Below are 23,410 nucleotides of genomic sequence, written 5' to 3'. Positions count from 1 at the left end.
CCTGCGGGTGTGTTGAATTAAAAAAATTCTACTTGATTTCACCTTAGAAATGTTAGGAATTAAATACTTCGTCTTCCCTTTTAGCTGACTGGGAGGTTTTTTTGTCTCCAGGAGGTTGATTGGGATCATGACTCAGACATCTTTTCTTCCAAGTGTTACTCAGACTTTGGCATTAAATCGGTGTTAACAAAAATAACCTAAAACCCAAAGAGTTTTAAACAATCTTAACAAAAATCACTACCCTCTCAATGAATCCATGTTCACTTGTTTGTTGTCTGATGGCATTTTCCTACCATATGGGTAGCTGCTTTCTTCCAGTATATACAACACCTACATTTCTAAAGAAAGAAAAAACATTTTTTTTCCTTGGAACAACTTTTCAGGCTTAGACGAAAACCCAGAATTTCCCAAAGTGTGGGGTGAGTCCCTGGGGGTGATGTGAAGACTGCCAGGGAGGCCATAGACAGACCTCTCAATTATTCTCTGAAGTTTCAGCTTTCATTTTAAAAAGATGAATCTCTAGCTGTTGTGGTTGTGAAGAGAGCCTTCAAAACATGAACCGAGTGTAACCATGTCTGCCTGAGCTTGCAGGGAGTCTGAAGTAGCTCTGATGTATGAGCTGCCCCATTCATTTCAATGGACTGTAAGTCAGATGCCAGTGATGATCATTGAAATGCCAACATTGCCAATTATCTCTCTGCTCCAAGCCTGTAAGAAAGCTGAGGAAGTATTATGTGACTATCTAAGTCAGTGGTACATGAAGGGGGAAGGAGGTAGTGGTATGTCAATTAAAATAGGTAGATTTGTGCTGGTACGATGTGTAAAATATTAGCAGCACGGGCAGGGCTACGATTAATTTCATTTTCCTGAACTGGGTGACTTCGCTTTCAAAAGTTTAGGAAAAGCTGGAATGACCTCAAACCCAGGTAAGTGAGCTTGAGGCAGGGCTCAGACTGAAGGCAAAGCAGTGGGAATTCAGTTCCTTTTCTTTAAGTAGAGTGATTAGTGGCCTAAATACTCAGAGTTAGGCAGGAGCTCACCTTCACAGCCCTCTGGGCACCTTAAGATACGTCTATGTAACGTCCAGGGCACTGAAGTGCATAATGGTTTGGCCCACCCATGTTTTTGACTCCTAACAGCCATACGTATATGGAGTCTCCCAGATTCCCCAGCATATCTACAGCTCTTGAGAGCCCTTTCTTCGGGTGCTATGTGCAAAGTGCAGCCGGTTCAGCATGAGGAGCTGGGGAAGGGGCTCTGGGGACCCCACAGCAGGGGATCCATGTTGGTGGTTATTGTTAGTTTTGTTGTTTGGTTTATGTATCCCTGTTGGGCAGCTAGTTTAGAAAAAAGAGCCCAGCAAACTTTGGAAGATACACACGTGAGTGTGAGTCCCCACAACCAGCACACTATATCGGCAAAATAACAGCTGGGCGATGGCTGCAGCCATCCGGCTTGGGGTCGGAGTTTCATAAGTGAGGAATGTGCTCTGATAGTCTCCGGTCCCATAAGGAATGCCATCTAGAATAAGGAAGCTAAGAAGGTTATCATCCCTCGGGTGTTACATAACTAGTGTTCCTGAGTTGGTGCAACCCAAAAGTAGGACAGAAGGTTTGATAGATTTCTGGTAGCCAGTAACAATCCCTCCTGACGTCAGGAATCTGATCCTCCTGAAGCCTGGGAACATCATGGGCTGTGCTTAAATCAATTCAAACTAGACCAAGAGAGTACTTGCAGGGAGCAGAAGGGCACTGGCTGAGGTGCAGCTGGAGCTGAATGGAGACCTGCTTGCCAAACAGTAGAATCCTGGCAGAGGGAAATGTTGGGGTTTTTCTTTCTCAGATGCTGCCCTGCAACCCAGCTAGAGCTGCATTTACCCAGAGCTGTTACCCACCTCTGATAAGGGAGCTTTGCTGTATTACAGCTCTCTGGCTAGTCACTTTCTGATCATTTTCTCTCCTTTTATAAATCAACCAACTTGGATGTGAAATAGATTTTCTCTGGTTACAGGCACATACGTGGGGCTGCGTAACCAAGGTTCCACTTGCTACTTAAACAGCCTGCTGCAGTGTCTCTTCTTCACGCGAGAGCTCAGAGAGCACATCCTCAGGTGAGGGGCATTCATGGTAAACCCTGGGGTTTCATCAGCAACAGCACACGAGACGTGTGGTTCGGCTCGGTAGCTGCATGGTTCTGACCTTGAGACCCAAAGTAGGACACAACCATTGAGGTAAGAATGGCAGGGCAGCACTGTGCAAGAGAAAGGGGCAGGCAGTGATAGCTGGCTTCAGGGTGTGAGGGGGAAGAGAAAAGAGAAGGGGCAGCAGCCCACAAGTATGGGGAGGGCAGAGGAGGAGGCACCTTGAAGTTATACTGGAAAATGGGGCCCACTTCTAATAGTGGCTTCAGGGCACATTCAAGCAATGTGATGACCATGTCCAGTGGGGTGGCAGATTTCAGAGTAACAGCCGTGTTAGTCTGTATTCGCAAAAAGAAAAGGAGGACTTGTGGCACCTTAGAGACTAACCAATTTATTAGAGTGTTCCCAAAGAGGTGGCAGAGTGTTCCCAAGAGAGACAACCAGGGCACGGTAGCAGGGAAACACCTTTTCTAAGGGAAGGCTCTCTGAAGGAGGCAGTGTCCATGGTAGGCAGGCACTGGTCTGTGTAGCTGAACCATCTGCAAGTGAAATCAGCCTTCAAGATGCTGATTGGGGTTTAAATAGACCAGTCAGACGTCTATTGGGAGCTCCCCAGATTCACTCACTCTGCCTAGGATGACTGAGGAGGGTTTGGAACCGTGCGGGAGAAGGTGATGAAAACAGCTGTTGGGTACCAGAGGTCAAATAAGACCCAGGTTGCCAGGGCTGGAGATGGGAGCCAGAGGGGGCCCTTCTCTCTCCAAGGTTGGCTGCTGAATAATATTTAATGTTTTAATATCTTCCTCCTTCTGTACAACTGAGACACTCGCTCAAATTGGTTAGACCTTGTCTTGGTGTTAACCTTTGAAATCCTTTCCTCTCTGGTTATCTTTCAATAAACACCTCTTTGGCAGTAACATGTTGTGTCTGTGTAAGGGACTGCGGTGACCACAGCTGGGTTGGTGTCCACAAGGCAAGGACAGCGAGCAGGGTCAGAGACTGGCAACCAAGCTGGAATCAAGAGGCAAGAGTCAGGGTCAGAGTCAGACTGGAGATGGAGACCGGAGATCAGAAAGTTGGGGGAGGCCTGGAGTCACAGCAAGCCAGCACTCCATGTGGTTGCCCACACAGCATCCAGGGCAACCACCAGAGTTAAATAGTGAGCAGGGGCCAATCAGAAAGCCGCAGGGTGCTGTCACTCTGGGCCCTGTAGGCGGTACTTCCTGCGGTACCTAATCTCCACAGTGCTCCTTGGCTACAGCTTTCCATGGCCTCCAGGTGGCAATGTGGGAACTTCAGCTGTTCCAGGCTCCACGTCCCAGGTTCTAGTACTGCAGGCCCTTATGGCCTGTAACCTGACTCTCATCTGCAATCTTTGTGGCAGTTTGGGAAAGGGGAATAGTTACTTGGCTTCATTTCTGCAAGTGTTTAATAAAGAGCAGGCCAAGGAGAGATGTGTACCTGGCCAGAATGGAAATGCGATGCTGGGTCAGAAATCCAGTCCCAAAGAAGCCATCCCTGTAAAGCCTACGAATAGACTGGTCACAGAAAAGAGTCAGAGCAAGTAATTTTTGTCTCTCCCTTACTCAGTCCCCTATTGCACTGTATCACCAAGCCACAGAGAATCCCCCCACTCCTCCCCCGCGAGATGAGAGTTGATTTCAGTCTGTTCTTTCATTTCTGGGATTTCTCCAAGGGTGCCACTAGCAGGACCCAACCCAGACACCAGGAGGGACCACTCTCTCCTGGAAGCACTGCCACAGCATCAGTTGGGTCAGAACCTGGATTTTACCTGGAAAGTGGCCAATTAAATTTGTGTCTCTGTGATATTTTGTAGCTTCGATAATGGTGGTGACTCCAGCATCGTGTGTCAGCTGCAAAAGCTGTTTCAAGAACTGAAGTGTAATGAATCAGCACCCTCCACCAAAGGGATTACAAAGTGCCTTGGGGTGAGAGATGGTAAGAGTTCTGTGCCATGGCATATTCACATTTACACAGCTTTCTATTAAACAGGAGACAGACGTTACCAAAGTAATATCTCATTATTGATGCTAATCATCAAAAGGGCTGGAAGTTCCCTTTTTGCTAGGCCACTAAAACTCTGTATGCATATTTGAATTATTTCTATATTTCTTCCCCAGTCCCCTCTTGCCCCCTTTCCAGTCCCTAACAGGTTCTCATGCCTCTCCCATTCATTTCTGTGAATCCCCCAATGTGTTTACTTTAGGTCCCTTATTTGTTCCCCTGCCTGTCTGTTAATACAAGATGATTTCTCAGCCAAGTATAAAAGGTTTCCATAATCCTGTTTCTGCTCCATGACTTTCCCCTACCCTCTTCCTATGCAGCTTCTCCTCCTTCTTTACAATAAAAGTTCTCAGATACCTGTACTTCTGAAGATTTGCCATGTCAGGCACACTGTCTTCTGATGGATCCTTAGAGTTTCTCGTCCTGTAGCCCGAGGCCTTTCTCAGGTGTTGCTGCTAACCTCCCATTCTGTCCACACCCACAAACCTCCCACCCGAGTTTAGTGGTCCTTTGAACCTGGTCTAGCTGGCCCAGCTGTGTGGGTGTGTCAGAGCCCACGTTCTGCTTTCACTTGGGCTGGTAATCTGCTCCCTTTGCAGTAAGAACACAGGCTAAATCACTCAAGTGTTGATAGTCCTCCAGTGCCTTCTCACAAACCACCCCATGTGCCCAGGAAGACAGACAAGTTTTCCTACAATCCAACGGCAAAGAATCATGGAGTTGCTCAGTTTACTGCAGCACATAGAACCATAGGATGTGTCCCCCAGAAGCCCTAGAAATACACAGGGGATCTCAGTGCCAATGATGATGCATTATCTGGCTTTGCGGTGTGACTGTTTTCACACCTGGGCTAGGCTAACACAGGTGTCAGTCACCCAGGCTAACTGCAGTGAAGACGTATTCTTAAGTGTTGCTGCATTCAGAGGTGCTCGGGGTGCTCTCTGCTCAGAGGCATGAAAAGTTCTCTGGGATGCACATGACCAGGGATGAAGAAAAGAATAGGGCAGCAGTATGGGGCACCATCCTCTGGATCTTTTAAGTTAGTCATCTCCAACCTTTTAACACAAGATCACTTTTTGAATTTAAAAAAAAGGAGGACTTGTGGCACCTTAGAGACTAACCAATTTATTTGAGCATAAGCTTTCGTGAGCTACAGCTCACTTCATCGGATGCATACTGTTGAAAATACAGATGTTTTTATACATACAAACCATGAAAAAATGGGTGTTTACCACTACAAAAGGTTTTCTCTCCCCCCACCCCACTCTCCTCCTGGTAATAGCTTATCTAAAGTGATCATAGAATCATAGAATATCAGGGTTGGAAGGGACCCCAGAAGGTCATCTAGTCCAACCCCCTGCTCGAACCAGGACCAATTCCCAGTTAAATCATCCCAGCCAACTAAGTCATCCCAGGAGGGCTTTGTCAAGCCTGACCTTAAAAACCTCTAAGGAAGGAGATTCTACCACCTCCCTAGGTAACGCATTCCAGTGTTTCACCACCCTCTTAGTGAAAAAGTTTTTCCTAATATCCAATCTAAACCTCCCCCACTGCAACTTGAGACCATTACTCCTCGTTCTGTCATCTGCTACCATTGAGAACAGTCTAGAGCCATCCTCTTTGGAACCCCCTTTCAGGTAGTTGAAAGCAGCTATCAAATCCCCCCTCATTCTTCTCTTCTGCAGGCTAAACAATCCCAGCTCCCTCAGCCTCTCCTCATAACTCATGTGTTCCAGTCCCCTAATCATTTTTGTTGCCCTTCGCTGGACTCTCTCCAATTTATCCACATCCTTCTTGAAGTGTGGGGCCCAAAACTGGACACAGTACTCCAGATGAGGCCTCACCAATGTCGAATAGAGGGGAATGATCACGTCCCTCGATCTGCTCGCTATGCCCCTACTTATACATCCCAAAATGCCATTGGCCTTCTTGACAACAAGGGCACACTGCTGACTCATATCCAGCTTCTCATCCACTGTCACCCCTAGGTCCTTTTCCGCAGAACTGCTGCCTAGCCATTCGGTCCCTAGTCTGTAGCTGTGCATTGCGTTCTTCCGTCCTAAGTGCAGGACCCTGCACTTATCCTTATTGAACCTCATCAGATTTCTTTTGGCCCAATCCTCCAATTTGTCTAGGTCCTTCTGTATCCTATCCCTCCCCTCCAGTGTATCTACCACTCCTCCCAGTTTAGTATCGTCCGCAAATTTGCTGAGAGTGCAATCCACACCATCCTCCAGATCATTTATGAAGATATTGAACAAAACCGGCCCCAGGACCGACCCCTGGGGCACTCCACTTGATACCGACTGCCAACTAGACATGGAGCCATTGATCACTACCCGTTGAGCCCGACAATCTAGCCAGCTTTCTACCCACCTTATAGTGCATTCATCCAGCCCATACTTCCTTAACTTGCTGACAAGAATACTGTGGGAGACCGTGTCAAAAGCTTTGCTAAAGTCAAGAAACAATACATCCACTGCTTTCCCTTCATCCACAGAACCAGTAATCTCATCATGAAAGGCGATTAGATTAGTCAGGCATGACCTTCCCTTGGTGAATCCATGCTGGCTGTTCCTGATCACTTTCCTCTCATGCAAGTGCTTCAGGATTGATTCTTTGAGGACCTGCTCCATGATTTTTCCAGGGACTGAGGTGAGGCTGACTGGCCTGTAGTTCCCAGGATCCTCCTCCTTCCCTTTTTTAAAGATTGGCACTACATTAGCCTTTTTCCAGTCATCCAGGACTTCCAGAGTGACTGATCACTCTCCTTACAATGTGTATGATAATCAAGTTGGCCCATTTCCAGCACAAATCCAGGTTTTCTCCCCCCCCCCTTTTTCCCCACACACACAAACCCACTCTCCTGTTGGTAATAGTTTATCTAAAGTGATCACTCTCCTTACAATATGTATGATAATCAAGGTGGGCCATTTCCAGCACAAATCTAGGGTTTAACAAGAACGTCTGAGGAAGGATGTGTGTGTGTGTGTAGGTAGGAAAAAACAAGGGGAAATAGGTTACCTTGCATAATGAGTGGCTAAGTCATTATGCAAGGTAACCTATTTCCCCTTGTTTTTTCGTCCCTACCCCCCCCCTTTCTCAGACGTTCTTGTTAAACCCTGGATTTGTGCTGGAAATGGCCCACCTTGATTATCATACATATTGTAAGGAGAGTGATCACTTTAGATAAGGTATTACCAGCAGGAGAGTGGGGTGGGGGGAGAGAAAACCTTTTGTAGTGGTAAACACCCATTTTTTCATGGTTTGTATGTATAAGAACATCTTCTGTATTTTCCACAGTATGCATCCGATGAAGTGAGCTGTAGCTCACGAAAGCTTTCATAGATTCATAGATATTTAGGTCAGAAGGGACCATTATGATCATCTAGTCTGACCTCCTGCACAACGCAGGCCACAGAATTTCACCCACCCACTCCTACAAAAAAAACCCCTCACACCTATATCTGTGCTACTGAAGTCCTCAAATCGTAGTTTAAAGACTTCAAGGAGCTGAGAATCCTCCAGCAAGTGACCCGTGCCCCATGCTACAGAGGAAGATGAAAAACCTCCAGGGCCTCTTCCAATCTGCCCTGGAGGAAAATTCCTTCCTGACCCCAAATATGGCGATCAGCTAAACCCTGAGCATATGGGCAAGATTCATCAGTCAGATACTACAGAAAATTCTTTCCTGAGTAACTCGGATCTCACCCCATCTAATAGCCCATCACAGGCCATTGGGCCTATTTACCATGAATATTTAATTACCAAAACCATGTTATCCCATCATACCATCTCCTCCATAAACTTATCGAGTTTAATCTTAAAGCCAGATAGATCTTTTGCCCCCACTGCTTCCCTCGGAAGGCTATTCCAAAACTTCACTCCTGTGATGGTTAAAAATGTGTCTAATTTCTAGTCTAAATTTCCTAGTGGCCAGTTTAAATCCATTTGTTCTTGTGTCCACATTGGTACTGAGCTTAAATAATTCCTCTCCCTCTCCGGTATTTATCCCTCTGATATATTTATAGAGAGCAATCATATATCCCCTCAACCTTCTTTTAGTTAGGCTAAACAAGCCAAGCTCCCTGAGTCTCCTTTCATAAGACAAGTTTTCCATTCCTTGGATCATCCTAGTAGCCCTTCTCTGTACCTGTTCCAGTTTGAATTCATCCTTCTTAAACATGGGAGACCAGAACTGCACACAGTATTCCAGGTGAGGTCTCACCAGTGCCTTGTATAACGGTACTAAAACCTCCTTATCCCTACTGGAAATACCTCTCCTGATGCATCCCAAGACCGCATTAGCTTTTTTCAAAGCCATATCCCATTGGCAGCTCATAGTCATCCTATGATCAACCAATACTCCAAGGTCCTTTTTCCTTCTCTGTTACTTCTAATTGATGCGTCCCTAGCTTATAACTAAAATTCTTGTTATTAATCCCTAAATGCATGACCTTACACTTCTCACTGTTAAATTTCATCCTATTACTATTACTCCAGTTTACAAGGTCATTTAGATCCTCCTGTAGGGTATCCCTATCCTTCTCTAAATTGACAATACCTCCCAGCTTTGTATCATTCGCAAACTTTATTAGCACACTCCCACTTTTTGTGCCAAGGTCAGTAATAAAAAGATTAAATGAGATTGGTCCCAAAACCGATCCTTGAGGAACTCCACTGGTAACCTCCCTCCAGCCTGACAGTTCACCTTTCAGTAGGACCCGTTGTAGTCTCCCTGTTAACCAATTCCTTATCCACCTTTCAATTTTCATATTGATCCCCAGCTTTTCCAATTTAACTAATAATTCCCTACGTGGCACGGTATCAAATGCCTTACTAAAATCTAGGTAAATTAGATGCACTGCTTTTCCTTTGTCTAAAAAATCTGTTACTTTCTCAAAAAAGGAGATCAGGTTGGTTTGGCACGATCTACCTTTTGTAAAACCATGTTGTATTTTGTCCCATTTACCACTGACTTCAATGTCCTTAACTACCTTCTCCTTCAAAATTTTTTCCAAGACCTTGCATACTACAGATGTCAAACCCTAAGCTTATGCTCAAATAAATTGGTTAGTCTCTAAGGTGCCACAAGTACTCCTTTTTTTTAATTTAAGTGCATCTCAGGATCTACCCCGCCTCTTCCATGAGGCCCTGCCCCATCCCCAGAGCCCCACCCCACTCATTAAATCCCTCCTCCCTCAATCTTTCACTCTCCCCCACCCTCACTCACTTTCACTGGGCTGGGGCAGGGGGTTGGGGTATGAGAGAGGGTGAGGGATGTGGGCTCTGGGAGGGAGTTTGGGTGCAGGAGGGGGCTCAGGGCGCGGGAGGGGGTTGGGGTGTGGGAGGGGGCTATGGGGTGCTGGCTCCAGAAGGGGGGTCAGGGCTGTGGGTTGGGTTGCTGGCACCTGCTGGGTGGCACTTACCTCAAGCGGCTCCCAGATGCCAGTGCAGTAGGGCTAAGGCAGTTCTGCCTGCCTGCCCCTGCTCCTGCCCCTGCCCGAGCCCCAGCCCCAGGCTGCTCCCAAAAGTGGTCAACGTGCGCCTGAAGCCCTGGGGGGTGGCATGTGGCTCCTCACGCTGCCCCTCTCTGCAGGCACCACCCCTGCAGCTCCCATTGGCCACAGTTCCCCATTTCCAGTCAATGGAGCTGCAGGGATGGTGCTCGCAAGCAGAAGCAGTGTTCGGAGACCCCCTACCTATCTCAGGGGCACGTTGGCCACTTCCGGGAGCAGCGCCGGGCAGGGGCAGTCAAGGAACCTGTCTTAGCCCCACTGCATTGCTGGACTATTAACGGCCGGAGATTGCAATTGACTGTCAGAGGCTCCAGAATCAACCAGTCAATCGCAATCGATGAGTTGGTGACCACTGTTTTAAGTAGTATTTCAAAGCCTCACTGTTTTGTTTTGGTTTTATTGTTTGTTTTTAAAAAACAAACTCCAATGGTATCTTTGTGGCAGTTGCAAGACAAGTTTTCACTGGGCATGTGAGTTCCGGAAACATCCCAGCTGTATCTGATCTGCCATCTTACCACAGAGTCTCTGCTGAAGAAGAAACAGAAGAAATGGAAACCGAGGCAGTGAACACTGCCCCTTTTAGGATTAAGTAACCAGCTACCACAATTAGATGTTGATCATTCTGGTTTGTGTTGGTACAGTGCACCAGCAGCAGGATGTCACGGAATATTTCCGGATTCTGATGAATAAAATCGTTGAGGACAAAAAGGAGATTCAGCAGGTAATTCTTCCCTTCAGGAAATCGAAACTTGAGATGCTTTTTAGATCATTACTTCCAAGAAAACCCTGCATTTAAAGAACTTTACATTACAGTACACCCTTCACCTGATAAAAGTCCTTTCTGTGTGCCATCTGGGGCATTATATCTCTATGGATTGTTGGAAACCTTTCTAATTAAAACAACAAGAAGTCCAGTGGCACCTTAGATTAACAGATTTATTAGGGCATAAGCTTTCGTGGGTGAAAAACCCACTTCTTCAGATGCGCTTTTTACCCACGAAAGCTTATGCCCAAATAAATCTGTTAGTCTTTAAGGTGCCATTGTACTCCTCATTGTTTTTGTGCATACAGACTAACACAGCTACCCCTCTGCTACTTCTAACTAGTCAATCTTTCCCTAGCTATACCAGGTGGAAATGGTCCATTCCATCGTCTGCCATGGATGCAAACAGCAAACTAGAATCAAGGAGAATCCTGTCCTGAGTCTTGCTCTCTCTCTTGACAAGTGCAACTGTAAAGCGTATTCTGTGGTAAGGAAAATATCCTGGCATTGGTTGGGTGACCTACAACAGTGGATCTGTTGGTTACAATTAAACCTTCAATAGGAAGCCATTAAATTTAAGTTCATAGGCAAAAAAAAGGGGGAAAGCGTTGTCATAGAAAAGTACCCCAAACTCATTTGTCTGGGTGTTGTGTGGTCATTCAAGCCTTCCAGAACTATAAAGGGATCTGGTGCAGATTTGTCATCTTGTTTGGGGTTAATGAACATATCATTTTTATGAAATAATGAGCTTTTCATTCTTGTGACAGGTTCCTTTTTGTTTTACATACTGATGCATTTCTAAATAAACAGTGCGGGCTGTTAACCTTTGTCATAAATATAAAGGGAAGGGTAACAACCTTTATGTATGCAGTAATATAAAATCCCTCCTGGCCAGAGGCCCTCCTGGCCAGAGGTACATAATCATTTACCTGTAAAGGGTTAAGAAGCTCAAATAACGTAGTTGGCACCTGACCAGAAGGACCAATGGGGAAAGAAAGTTTCAAATCTGGGGAGGGGAAGGTTTTGTTTGTGCTCTTTGTTTGTATGTTGCCTCGGAGCCGGAGAAGGACCAGGCAGGAAAATCCGTCTCCTAAACCCTCTCTCCGAAACAAGTATCTAAGATTACAAAAATAGTAAGTAAACCAAGGAAAGGCGTTAGATTATCTTTTGTTTTAGCTTGTGAATTTTCCCTGTGCTAAGAGGGAGTTTTATTCCTGTTTTCTGTAACTTTGAAGCTAAGCCTGGAGGAGGGTTCTCTGTGTTTAAACCTTTTATTACCCTGTAACTTTACCTTCCATCCTGAGTTTACAGAGGTGCTTCTTTTACTTTTTTTAAACAATAAACTTCTTCTTTTAAGAACCTGATTGGTTTTCAGAGTCCTAAAAACCCAGGGATTTGCTCTGTGCTCACCTGTACCAACTGGTGAGGATATTATTCTCAAGCCTCCCCAGGAAAGGGGGTGAAGGAGCTTGGGGGGAATATTTGGGGGGAATAGGAACTCCAAGTGGTCCTTTCCCTGAATCTTTGTCTAAATCACTTGGTGGTGGCAGCAATACTGTCCAAGGACAAGTAGGGATTTGTACCTTGGGGGAAGTTTTTAACCTGAGCTGCTAGAAATAAGCTTAGGGGGTCTTTCATGTGGGTCCCCACATCTGTACCCCGGAGTTCAGAGTGGGGAAGGAACCCTGACAACTTTTTTTTTCCAATTCCTATTGAAAGTAGTAAGGAATAGCTTGTTACCAGTATACCAGCGATGATTACACTGCCAGATGTATCCTGCACTCTGTGTAAACTAAGCAGTGGTACATCTTTGAGTGATGGGGCAGTTTTCTTTTACTGTAAACCTTCACTCACACTTGAAGTGCATGTTCTCACCTTATATACTGGCACATGGTATAGGCTCTAATCCTGCAATGACTTGGGCATGTGCGTAACTTTAAGCATGAGAACAGTCACATTGACTGTAATACATTCTGAAAGTTAAGCATGTGAGTAAGGCCAGGTCTACACTACAAACTTTTGTCAGTATAAGTACGTTGCTCAGGAGGGTGGAAAATCCACACCTTCTACTGACCTACCCCCAGTGTAGACAGTGCCATGTTGACAGGACAGCTTCACCAACTGACATAGCTACTGCCTCTTGGGGTGGTGGAGTACCTATGCCGATGAGAGAAGCTCTCCCATCAGCATAGGTAGCGTCTACACTAAGTGCTACAGTGGCACAGAACTGTATGTGTAGAGAAGCCCTAAGTCTCTGCAGAATTGGAGCAAAATGCCCGGTGCTCTGTAGCTAACTAAAAAAACAGTTTGCTTAAACAAGGGTTATTTAATTCTTCTTTGTTGCTTTGATGAGATAAAAACCTTTCCAAGGAAGTTGATGTCATAATTAAAATGTACCTTTGAAAAGAAAAATGAAGCCAGAGGGTAAATTCTCTGCCAGAGGTCTGCGTGGCATAGGAGAGAGTTCGTTGGAGGGTGTTTGGGGGCCAGTTTTTGGGACAGCCACAGCCCTGTTGTAACTCAGAGCTGCTGTTCAAATTCAAAACAAAAAAAAATGAAGGTCATACTCAAGTCAGTTCCTGTTCAGATAAGAACTTCAGTATATGTTTGAGTACATATACTTAAGTCCCATTAAAGTCAAGGGGCATTGAGAATGTGCTTAACATTAAGCACCTGCTTAAGTGTTTTCCTGAATATGATGTTTCCTGGTTAGGTTTGGTCTATGTACTAAAAGTTTGTCTGGGGAAAAAACCTCATTTGTTAGCAAAGTTCATGTACTTCTTCATGCAGGAAAAAAAGCAGGTCAAATACTGTTTACTATAATGCTGTCCCTTCAGTGCCCTGTGGGATATGATCCATGCTGTTCAATTTACTTCTCTCTTTCAATCATAATAATGTACATCAAATTGTAATTTCTGTCTCTGTGTAGAGTAATGCGTTGGATGCTGTCCAGGAAGAAAATAAATTTACTGGTGATGAGCAGTTCTATTGTGAAACATGTGAAAGCAAACAAGATGCCACATCGGTAAGCAAGGATTGTTTGGAATGGTCTATTGTACGCAGCGCTGAGCTGAGCTGCTCAGACTTGAAAGCTGTATGTAAAAAGAGGGAAATTGATTTTTTTAATAAATGTATATTTTATTGTAATGAACTGTCTACAAAAGGGAATTTTTAGAAGGGAGACGATAGTAATATGGTATGTAATGAGCTGCTTTGGTGCCTCTTTCAGCGCTGCTACTTTGAAACACTACCCCCGATTCTTGTTCTGAATTTGAAGAGATATCAGTTTGATGGTAACTGGTTTAGAAAGCTGCATTATGAGGTGTCTGTGCCTTTTTCACTGCCTGTGAATTTGAAAGAACAGACTGCTGAGAACATGGACTTTCCACTGAGCCCTCAGGTGAATTTTATTCTCTCTTTGCCTAATAAAAAGAATGGGAAGGAAAATATACTAACACATTCCCTAACTAGGACTCATAGAGTTCAGGCCTACCCTTGTGCAAAGCTATTGTAATGAACCTTGAATCTGTGTTGGATGGCGCCTTGTCTTGAGATTTGAGGTGTTGACTTGGAAGGACAGAGATTTGCCATTCAGGGAAGTCTGTGAACTATGCTGGAGTGTCCCTAGTCTGACATCTGCTCCTCTCTGAGCCCTGGCATCCCTAGGTACCATTTCCAACTTCAGGTGGGGGTTTGATGGCTTCCTCTGACTTCCTCTTGGCCCTGGTGACTTTTACTGCCTCAGTCTTTGGGGGACAGTAGGTGCAGGAGTTAGTCTGTGTCCCCTTGCAGAGATGAGTTCATAAACTTGAACCTGCAAGCAAACCTATGTGAGATGGTTCTTCATTGAGTGATGTTGTACATCTTCCACTCTTGGTATTGTGCACCCCTTAGTGCCAGAGATTGGTGCTTTTTCCTAGTTAGCACTGTCTGCTGTTGGTCCACATGTGCTCATTGAATGCCCTCACGCTCTCCCACCCACCTCCAGTCATAAAGGGGCGGAGCAGAAAAACCACCACTCATTTCCTTCAACTGCAGCCTTAGGATGGAGGTGGAACACTTCAGCAGTGCCTTATTTCTGTTTTAAGCTCAAGTAGCATAATCTATTGCAAATAGTGATTTAGTCATTTAGTTTTAGATTAATTTTTATTAGTATTTTAGGGTCAGTATTTTAAGATAGTTTTAACATTTAGTTAATTAGTGGGTGATAGGCAGCTGTGTCATCTCCTAAATCTCCCAGTTTCAAAACATGGCCTTCATATCATGTTGCTGTGCTGGACCACGACACTCAAGAAAAGAGTCTTTACTGTCTAGGTGAGGGGCATATTCCTAGTAAATGTACTACTGCTGTTCTTTCGGCAAAGGGTTTCAGAAGAACAGGGAGATTAAACTCAGGAGGCATCTTCTGGAGAGATCCACGAGGCCTGACTCAGATCCTGGACAGTCAGATCTGTCTATCGGCTGCTACAAGTCATGCTCCTGCTGCAGTTCAAAGATCGGGCTTGGCTACACTTGCAGATGTAGAGCCCTTTGAGTTAACCAGCCTCTGGAGACCGTAGTAGGGAGAGTGGTGCAGTCTGTGTGGCCACTCTTGCAGCAGCATTGGGGGTGGTGCATTATAGGCAGCTATCCCAGCTTTCAAGTGGCTGCAACGTGCTTTTCAAATGCCGGGGGGATGTGGTGTGGAGTGTGACAGGGAGTGTGTTGTGTGTATGTGGGGGGAGAGAGTGTGGATTTTTGGGGTGCTGAAAGTGTGTCAACATGCTGTCTTGTAAGTTCAGACCCCCCCTCCCGCCCCGCCTCTCTCTCACTCATTCAAAGCAAACAGTAAATGTTTGCTTTTTCTTGGAGCAGATAAGCAGCCGGCTGTCCAAAATGGAGCTTTGAAAGGGCATTTCTGCATTCCTGCAGCCGATTTCACAACAATGAGAAGAGTGGTCACTTGACTTAAGGGGATTATGGGACGTTTCCGGAGGTCAATCAGAGCGCAGTAATGCAACACCTCGTTCACACTGACGCTGGGGCATGACACTCAATACGCATCAGACGTTATCCCTCTTGCCGAGGTGGATTACCAGGAGTGCTCTAGCCAGGGAGTCAGGGTGCTCTACGTGCCTTGCCAGTGTGGATGGGGAATTAGTTCGAGTGCTCTGGGTGGCTTTAGTACGCTCTAACTTGCAAGTGTAGCCAAGGCCTTAGACTCAAAGGGGATGCTCATTTAATTCCCCAGGTCTTCAAAGGAAAAAAAGGTCAGAACACCTCAAGCTGTGGCTTTGGAAGGCATACAAAAGTGCCATCTGAAGCCCTGAAGCATACCTGTAAGAGCTCAGTACTGTTAAGGAGAGAGCCTTCAGATCAGTCAGAAGTTTCAATACCTCCTCTGAAGGTTACATTACCCTCTACTACAAGTGCTCCATTGATACACAAGGATTCAGTATTGTGTGCACAGGTATTGTCTAAGGCGGTGATACTCAGTCCGCGTCTTGTGAGCCGCATGTGGCTTTTTGAGGTGTAGCCTGCAGCTCTTCAAGGCTCCCTCCTGCTCCTCCCACTCCCTCCAGGAGTGCGGCAAATCAGCTGATTGGAGGAACAGGGCTAGCTGAGCTCAGAGACTGAGCAATGGAGTCTGAGCAGCCTTCTGTAATTGCTAACACTTGGGCTCCAGTTAAAAACCAATTAGAATTCTTTGAACAATCATGTGCATTCCTCTTGTGGACATTAGTACACCCTCCTGTGGTCACAAAACTATGCATGGTGAAAGCAACGAAAAATGCTCCCTTATTCATGGTACCACCAGGGTTATTGGTACCTGGGCAAAGAGAATCACCTTTACTGGCTAATGCTGACAATCCATTGTCAGTACCATGTCTGGGTGAGTCACCGGTACTGTTTATTAAATATCTGACTGCCGATCTAGTATTCACTTAATGAAGACCCCTCCAAGGTCTATTATCTTTGTTCAGAAGAATATGAATTATCTTCATCAGCTTGTGAGGCAAGTTTGTAGGGATCTCGTTCTTACACGCATGCTTATCTATCACCAAAGTTTCGTTCATCCTAAAACTAGACCTCTGAAATCTACTTCTAAGGTTATGAATTTTCCCATGCTTCTTGGTTTCCTCCTTCTTGGGTTGCCAAGCAGTTTCTTCATGAACAGCAAATGTGGCCTTACTAGTACTGTTGGGCTCCTCCTCAGGGGTAGAGGACCCCATCTTGGTCTCATTCAAGGCAAAGGTCTCTATCACCCAAATAGTTAGAAATTGGTCTTCCTGATGAGCAACCTCATACATCTCCTGTTCTACATCAGCCTGTTTCCTCCGAAGAAGAATTACAGGGTCAGTCATTATGTGGTGTCGTTGTAGCTGTATCGGTCCCAGGATGTTAGCGAGACAAGGTGGGTGAGGTAATATCTTTTATTTGACCAACTTCTGTTGGTGAGAGAGACAAGTTTTCAAGCTACACAGAGCTCTTCAGGTTCAGTCAGAGCAAACTCCTGCAAATATTTTGTCTTCTCTTCCTTAAGGGGCAACAGCAACATCTTCCTCACCTCTAGATGATTATAGATCTTTCTGAGCTCTTAAAAGAAGATTGCTGGAGATTTTTTTCCCCCAAGCATGCATCCTCCACACCCTCTCATCCTTCTAGCCAAAGGTATAAAGGACAGAGCTGTCCCAATATACCTCAGTTCCTTCTCACTGCCTGTGGTCTGTAGTCAGAGTGTGTGCGCGTGTGCGTTTGTCAAACTCTTTCCTTTTTCTCTTTTCAGAGAAAGTTTTCTGGAAAATTATTGTGTATATATAGCTAGTTATTGTTAGTGGTACTTGCCTTTCAAAAATATTTTGCTTGTTTTCATTCGTTATTCAAGCTTTTAATCTCCGTACCAGGTCGTGCCTATGGGTGTGGGGCAAGCAATCAACAAAGTCTTTTTTCCTTTGATGTTCCACAATGGCTTGTCTGGTGTCTATGGACCTTATTTTGTTGAACATAACATTTACTGTGGCAAAGTAGTATTTCACACTTGGGTGATGTTTCTTGCCTGCCAAGGGAACGGGGGTGTATGTGTTACAATTTCAGAGCAAATACTTTTCAAATTACAGAGCCCCACTTAAATATTAGAATCATAGAATAAAATCATAGAATATTAGTGTTGGAAGAGACCTCAGAAAGTCATCTAGTCTAATCCTGTGCTCAATGCAGGACCACCACCAACTAAATCATCCCAGCCAGGGATTTGTCAAGCCAGGTGTTAAAAACCTCTAAGGATGGAGATTCCACCACCTCCCTAGGTAACCCATTCCAGTGCTTCACCACCCTCCTAGTGAAATAGTGTTTCCTAATATCCAACCTAGACCTCTCCCACTGCAACTTGAGACCATTACTCCTTGTTCTGTCATCTGCTACTGTTGAGAGCAGCCGAGTTCCATCCTGTTTGGAACCCCCCTTCAGATAGTTGAAGGCTGCTATCAAATCTTCCCTCACTCTTCTCTTCTGCAGACTAAACAAGCCCAGTTCCCTCAGCCTCTCCTTGTAAGTCATGTGACCCAGGCCACTAATAATTTTAGTTGCACTCCGCTAGACTCACTCCAATTTTTCCACATCCTTTCTGTAGTGGGGGGACCAAAACTGGATGCAATACTCCAGGTGTGGCCTCACGAGTGCCGAATAGAGGGGAATAATCACTTACCTTGATCTGCTGGCAATGCTCCTACTAATACAGCCCAATATGCAGTTGGCCTTCTTGGCAACAAGGGCACACTGCTGACTCATATCCAGCTTCTCATCCACTGTAATCCCCAGGTCCTTTTCTTCAGAACTGCCGCTTAGCCAGTCAGTCCCCAGCCTGTAGTAATGCATGGGATTTTTCCGTCCTAAGTGTAGGACTCTGCACTTGTCCTTGTTGAACCTCATCAGATTTATTTTGGCCAGTCCTCCACTCTGGACCCTATCCCTACCCTCCAGCATATCTACCTCTCCCCCCATCTTAGCCCTGGTCTACACTGGGGGGCGGGGGGGGGTGTCGATCTAAGATACGCAACTTCAGCTACGTGAATAGCGTAGCTGAAGTCGGTGTATCTTAGATCGACTTACCTGGCTGTCCTCACGGCAGGGAGTTGACCGGTGCCACTCCCCGTTGACTCCGCTTGTGCTTCTTGCAAGCTGGAGTACCGGAGTAAACGGGGAGCGCAGTCAGGGATCGATTTATCACGTCTAGATGAGACGCGATAAATTGATCCCTGAAAGATCGATCTCTACCCGCCGATCTGGTTGGTAGTGAAGACCTGCCCTTAGTGTCATCTGCAAACTTGCTGAGGGTGCAATCCATCCCATCATTCAGATTGTTAATAAAGATGTTAAACAAAACTGGCTCCTGGACAGACCCCTGGGGCACTCCGCTTGATACCGGCTGCCAACTAGACATCAAGCTGTTGATTGCTACCCATTGAGCCCGACAATCTAGCCAGCTTTCTATCCACCTTATAGTCCATTCATCCAATCCATACTTCTTTAACTTGCTGGCAAGAATACTGTGGGAGACCGTATCAAGCTTTGCTAAAGTCAAGATATATCACATCCACCACTTTCCGTATATCCACAGAGCCAGTTATCTCATCATAGAAGGCAATCAGGTTGGTCAGGCATGACTTGCCCTTGATGAATCCATGTTGACTGTTCCTGATCATCTTCCTCTCCTCCAAGTGCTTCAAAATGGATTCCTTGAGGACCTGCTCTATGATTTTGCTGGGGACTAAAGTGTGGCTCACCGGTCTGAGTTCCCCGGGTTCTCTTTCTTCCCTTTTAAAAAGATGGGTACTATATTTGCCTTTTTCCAATTGTCCGGGACCTCCCCCAATCACCATGAGTTTTCAAAGATAATGTCCAATGGCTCTGCAAGCATGTCAGCCAATTCCCTCAGCACCCTTGGATGCATTAGATTTGGACCCATGGACTTGTGCATGTCCAGCTTTTCTAAACAGTCCTTAGCCTGTTCTTTCACCACTGAGGGCAGCTCACCTCCTCCCCATACTGTGTTGCCCGGTGCAGTAGTCTGGGAGCTGACCTTGTCTGTGAAGACGGAGGCAAAAAAAGCATTGAGTACTTCAGCTTTTTCCACATCATCTGTCACTAGATTGCCTCCCCCATTCAGTAAGGGTCCCACACTTTCCCTGACTTTGTTCTTGTTGCTAACATACCTGAAGAAACCCTTCTTGTTACCCTTCACATCCCTTGCTAGCTGCAACTCCAATTGTGTTTTGGCCTTCCTGATTACACCCCTGCATGCTCTAGCAATATTTTTATACTCCTCCCTAGTCATCTGTCCAAGTTTCCACTTCTTGTAAGCTTCCTTTTTGATTTTAAGCTCACTGAAGATTTCACTGTTAAGCCAAGTTAGTCGCCTGCCATAAGAACATAAGGATGTCCGTACTGGATCAGACCAAAGGTCCATCCAGCCCAGTATCCTGTCTACTGACAGTGGCCAATGCCAGGTGCCCTGGAGTGAGTGAACCTAACAGGTAATGATCAAGTGATCTCTCTCCTGCCATCCATCACCAGCCTCTGACAATCAGAGGCTAAGGACACCATTCCTTACCCATCCTGGTTAATAGCCATTAATGGACTTCATCTCTATGAATTTATCCAGTTCTCTTTTAAACCCTGTTATAGTCCTAGCCTTCACAGCCTCCTCAGGCAAGGAGTTCCACAGGTTGACTATGCGCTGTGTGAAGAAGAACTTCCTTTTATTGGTTTAAATCTACTGCCCACTAATTTCATTGGGTGTCCCCTAGTTCTTCTATTGTGGGAACAAGTAAATAACTTTTCCTTGTTCACTTCCTCCATACCATTCATAATTTTATATACCTCTATCCTATTCCCCCTAGTGTCCTCTTTTTTAAGCTAAAAAGTCCTAGCCTCTTTAATAGCTCCTTATATGGGACTCGTTCCAAACCCCTAATCATTTTAGTTGCCCTTCTCTGAACCTTTTCTAATGCCAGTGTATCTTTTTTGAGATGAGGAGACCACATTTGTACACAGTATTCAAGATGAGAGCTCACCATGGATTTGTATAAGGGCAATAAGATATTCTCCATCTTATTTTCTATCCCTTTTTTAATGATTCCTAACATCCTGTTTGCTTTTTAGACTGCCGATGCGCACTGCATGGACGTCTTCAGAGAACTATCCACCATGACTCCAAGATCTTTTTCCTGATTAGTTGTAGCTAAATTAGTCCCCATCATATTGTATGTATAGCTGGGGTTATTTTTTCCAATGTGCATTACTTTACATTTATCCACATTACATTTCATTTGTCATTTTGTTGCCCAATCACTTAGTTTTGTGAGATCTTTTTGAAGTTCTTCACAGTCTGCTTTGGTCTTAACTATCTTGAGAAGTTTAGTATCATCTGCAAATTTTGCCACCTAACTGTTTACCCCTTTCTCCCGATCATTTATGAATAAGTTGAATAGGATTGGTCCTAGGACTGACCCTTGGGGAACACCACTAGTTACACCTCTCCATTCTGAAAATTTACCATTTATTCCTACCCTTTGTTCCCTGTCTTTTAACCAATTCTCAATCCATGAAAGCATCTTCCCTCTTATCCCATGGCAACTTAATTTACGTAAGAGCCTTTGGTGAGGGACCTTGTCCCTCTATTTTCTATTCTTTCTGCACATTGGGATGGTTTGTTCCGGTGCCCTCAGTAAGTCTTCTTTAAAATACATCCCGCTCTCCTGGACTCCTTTCCCCCTCATATTAGCCTCCCAGGGGATCCTGCCCATCCAGGGCCAGTGCAAGGATATTTTGTGCCCTAGGCGAAACTTCCACCTTGCGCCCACCCTCCCCCTTCCCCTCCCCCTGGAGCATCGCTTATTATAAACTTTCAAAAATGAATACTGCATAATGTGACATTGTTCATTAGAATTAATACATGTTCGGCTTGAAAATTTATTAATTTCATTATTTAGTCTACATATTTAATGAAAATAAATGAATAACGTGACAGCGTGTAGGGCTGGCTGGCTTCAGGCAGGGGGGTGCGGCAGGGGTTGGCTGGAGACAGGGGGGTATGGGGCTGGCTGGCTTTGGGCAGGGCAGGGGGTGCGGAGCTGGCTGGAGATGGGGTGCGGGTTGGCTGGAGATGGGGGGTGTGGGGCTGGCTGGCTTCGGGCAGGGGGGTGCGGCAGGCGTTGGCTGGAGACGGGGTGGGGGGTGCAGGGCTGGCTGCAGGCAGGGCAGAGAGTGCAGGGGGAGCAGCAGCAGCAAGAGGGCCTGTGCCCAGGGCCAGGTGGTGGCCCACATGGTTTCCGCAGCGCCTTCGGCAGCCGGAGGAGGAATAACATCACTTCCTGGCTGGCTGGAGCCCATCAAAGCCGCAGCACCTCCTCGCACAGCGGCAGGAAGAGGGTTACATATTAGCCGGTGCTGAGTGAGCATCCCAGACATTTTGGGCACCACTTTTTGGCACCCTCAAATCTTGGCACCTTAGGTGGCTGCCTAGTTCGCCTAATGGTTATACCGGCCCTGTGCCCATCAGTTCCCTCAGGTAGTCAAAGTCTGCTTTTCTGAAATCCAGGATCTGTTTTTTTGCTACTCTCCTTTCTTCCTTTTGTCAGGATCCTGAACTCAACCATCTCATGGTCACTGCTGCCTAGGTTGCCACCCACTTCTACTTCCCCTACCAATTCTTCCCTTTTTGTGAGCAGCCGGTCAAGAGGAGCACAGCCCCTAGTTGGTTCCTCCAGCCCTTGTACCAGGAAGTTGTCCCCAACACTCTCCAAAAACTTCCTGAATTGTCTTCCACTGCTGTATTACTCTCCCAGCAGATGTCAGGGTGATTGAAGTCCCCCATTAGAGCCAGGGCCTGTGATCTGGAAACTTCAGTTAGTTGTTCGAAGAGAGCCTCGTCTACCTCCTCCTCCTGCTTCGGTGGTCTATAGCACATACCCACCACGACATCACTGTTGTTGCTCTAGCCTCTGAACTTCACCCAAAGACTCTCAACAGGCTCTTCTCCAGTTTCATACTGGAGTTCTGAGCAAGCATACCGCTCTCTTACATACAATTCAACTCCTCCACCTTTCTTCCCATGCCTGTCCTTCCTGAACAGTTTATATCCATCCATGACACTGCTCCAGTCATGTGAACTGCCCCACCAAGTTTCTATTATTCCAAGCACATCATAGTTCTTTGATTGTGCCAGGACTTCCAATTCTTCCTGCTTGTTTCCCAAGCTTCTTGCATTCGTGTGCACGCCCCTAAGATAACTAGCTGATTACCCTACTTTCTCAGTATGAATCAGGAGGCTTCTCGTCTTGTACCCTCCTCCTTGTGTTTCCTCTCAGTATCCCACATAAATATTGCCTTATAACAGGGGATACAGATACTATAAGTGAGATTGTGAAATTAATGCACCCAATAGTTTACCAGGTTTCAGAGTAGCAGCCGTGTTAGTCTGTATTTGTAAAAAGAAAAGGAGGACTTGTGGCACCTTAGAGACTAACCAATTTATTTGAGCATAAGCTTTTGTGAGCTACAGCTCACTTCATCCTATGTATCCGGGATAGCTCAGTGGTTTGAGCATTGGCCTGCTAAACCCAGGTTGTGAGTTCAATCCTTGAGGGGGCCATTTAAGGATGTGGGGCAAAAATTGGGAATTGGTCCTGCTTTGAGCAGGGGGTTGGACTAGATGACCTCCTGAGGTCCCTTCCAAGCCTGATATTCTATGTATGTGACTCAGCATGCCACACTTTATCTCAGAGTCACGCAGAAGTGGTTGGAGTTAGTCTACTCTCCCTTTTGTCATCCACTGCACTCACATACTTGCAAGTGTCTTGTCCCTGGATTGGTGAATGGACCCTGCCAATATAAGCAAAGGGGTTCCCTTTTCCTTAACTCTGCTTTCCATGACCCTGGTCACAGATGCCTCATCCTTTGGATGGGGATATCACTTATGGGACC

General features: G+C 45.7%; 1 protein-coding gene across 1 annotated transcript in view; it reads left to right on the top strand.

Annotated features, from left to right (window-relative positions):
- Positions 1-11,495: 11,495 nt before the first annotated feature.
- LOC311522671 (ubiquitin carboxyl-terminal hydrolase 47-like) overlaps positions 11,496-23,410 on the top strand; it is a 52,204-nt gene continuing 40,289 nt past the window's right edge. The window contains exons 1-3 of the mRNA XM_084632151.1: positions 11,496-11,580; positions 13,377-13,472; positions 13,677-13,847. Coding sequence (XP_084488277.1) covers positions 13,824-13,847 — 24 coding nt within the window. The 5' untranslated portion in view covers positions 11,496-11,580; positions 13,377-13,472; positions 13,677-13,823. The remainder of the gene's footprint in view (positions 11,581-13,376; positions 13,473-13,676; positions 13,848-23,410) is intronic.

Source organism: Lepidochelys olivacea (genome assembly GCF_965140295.1).
Source record: "Lepidochelys olivacea isolate rLepOli2 genome assembly, chromosome: 6".
NCBI lineage: Eukaryota > Metazoa > Chordata > Testudines > Cheloniidae > Lepidochelys > Lepidochelys olivacea.
Note: the sequence above shows the minus strand (reverse complement) of the source record. Positions and strands in the feature narration are given on the sequence as shown.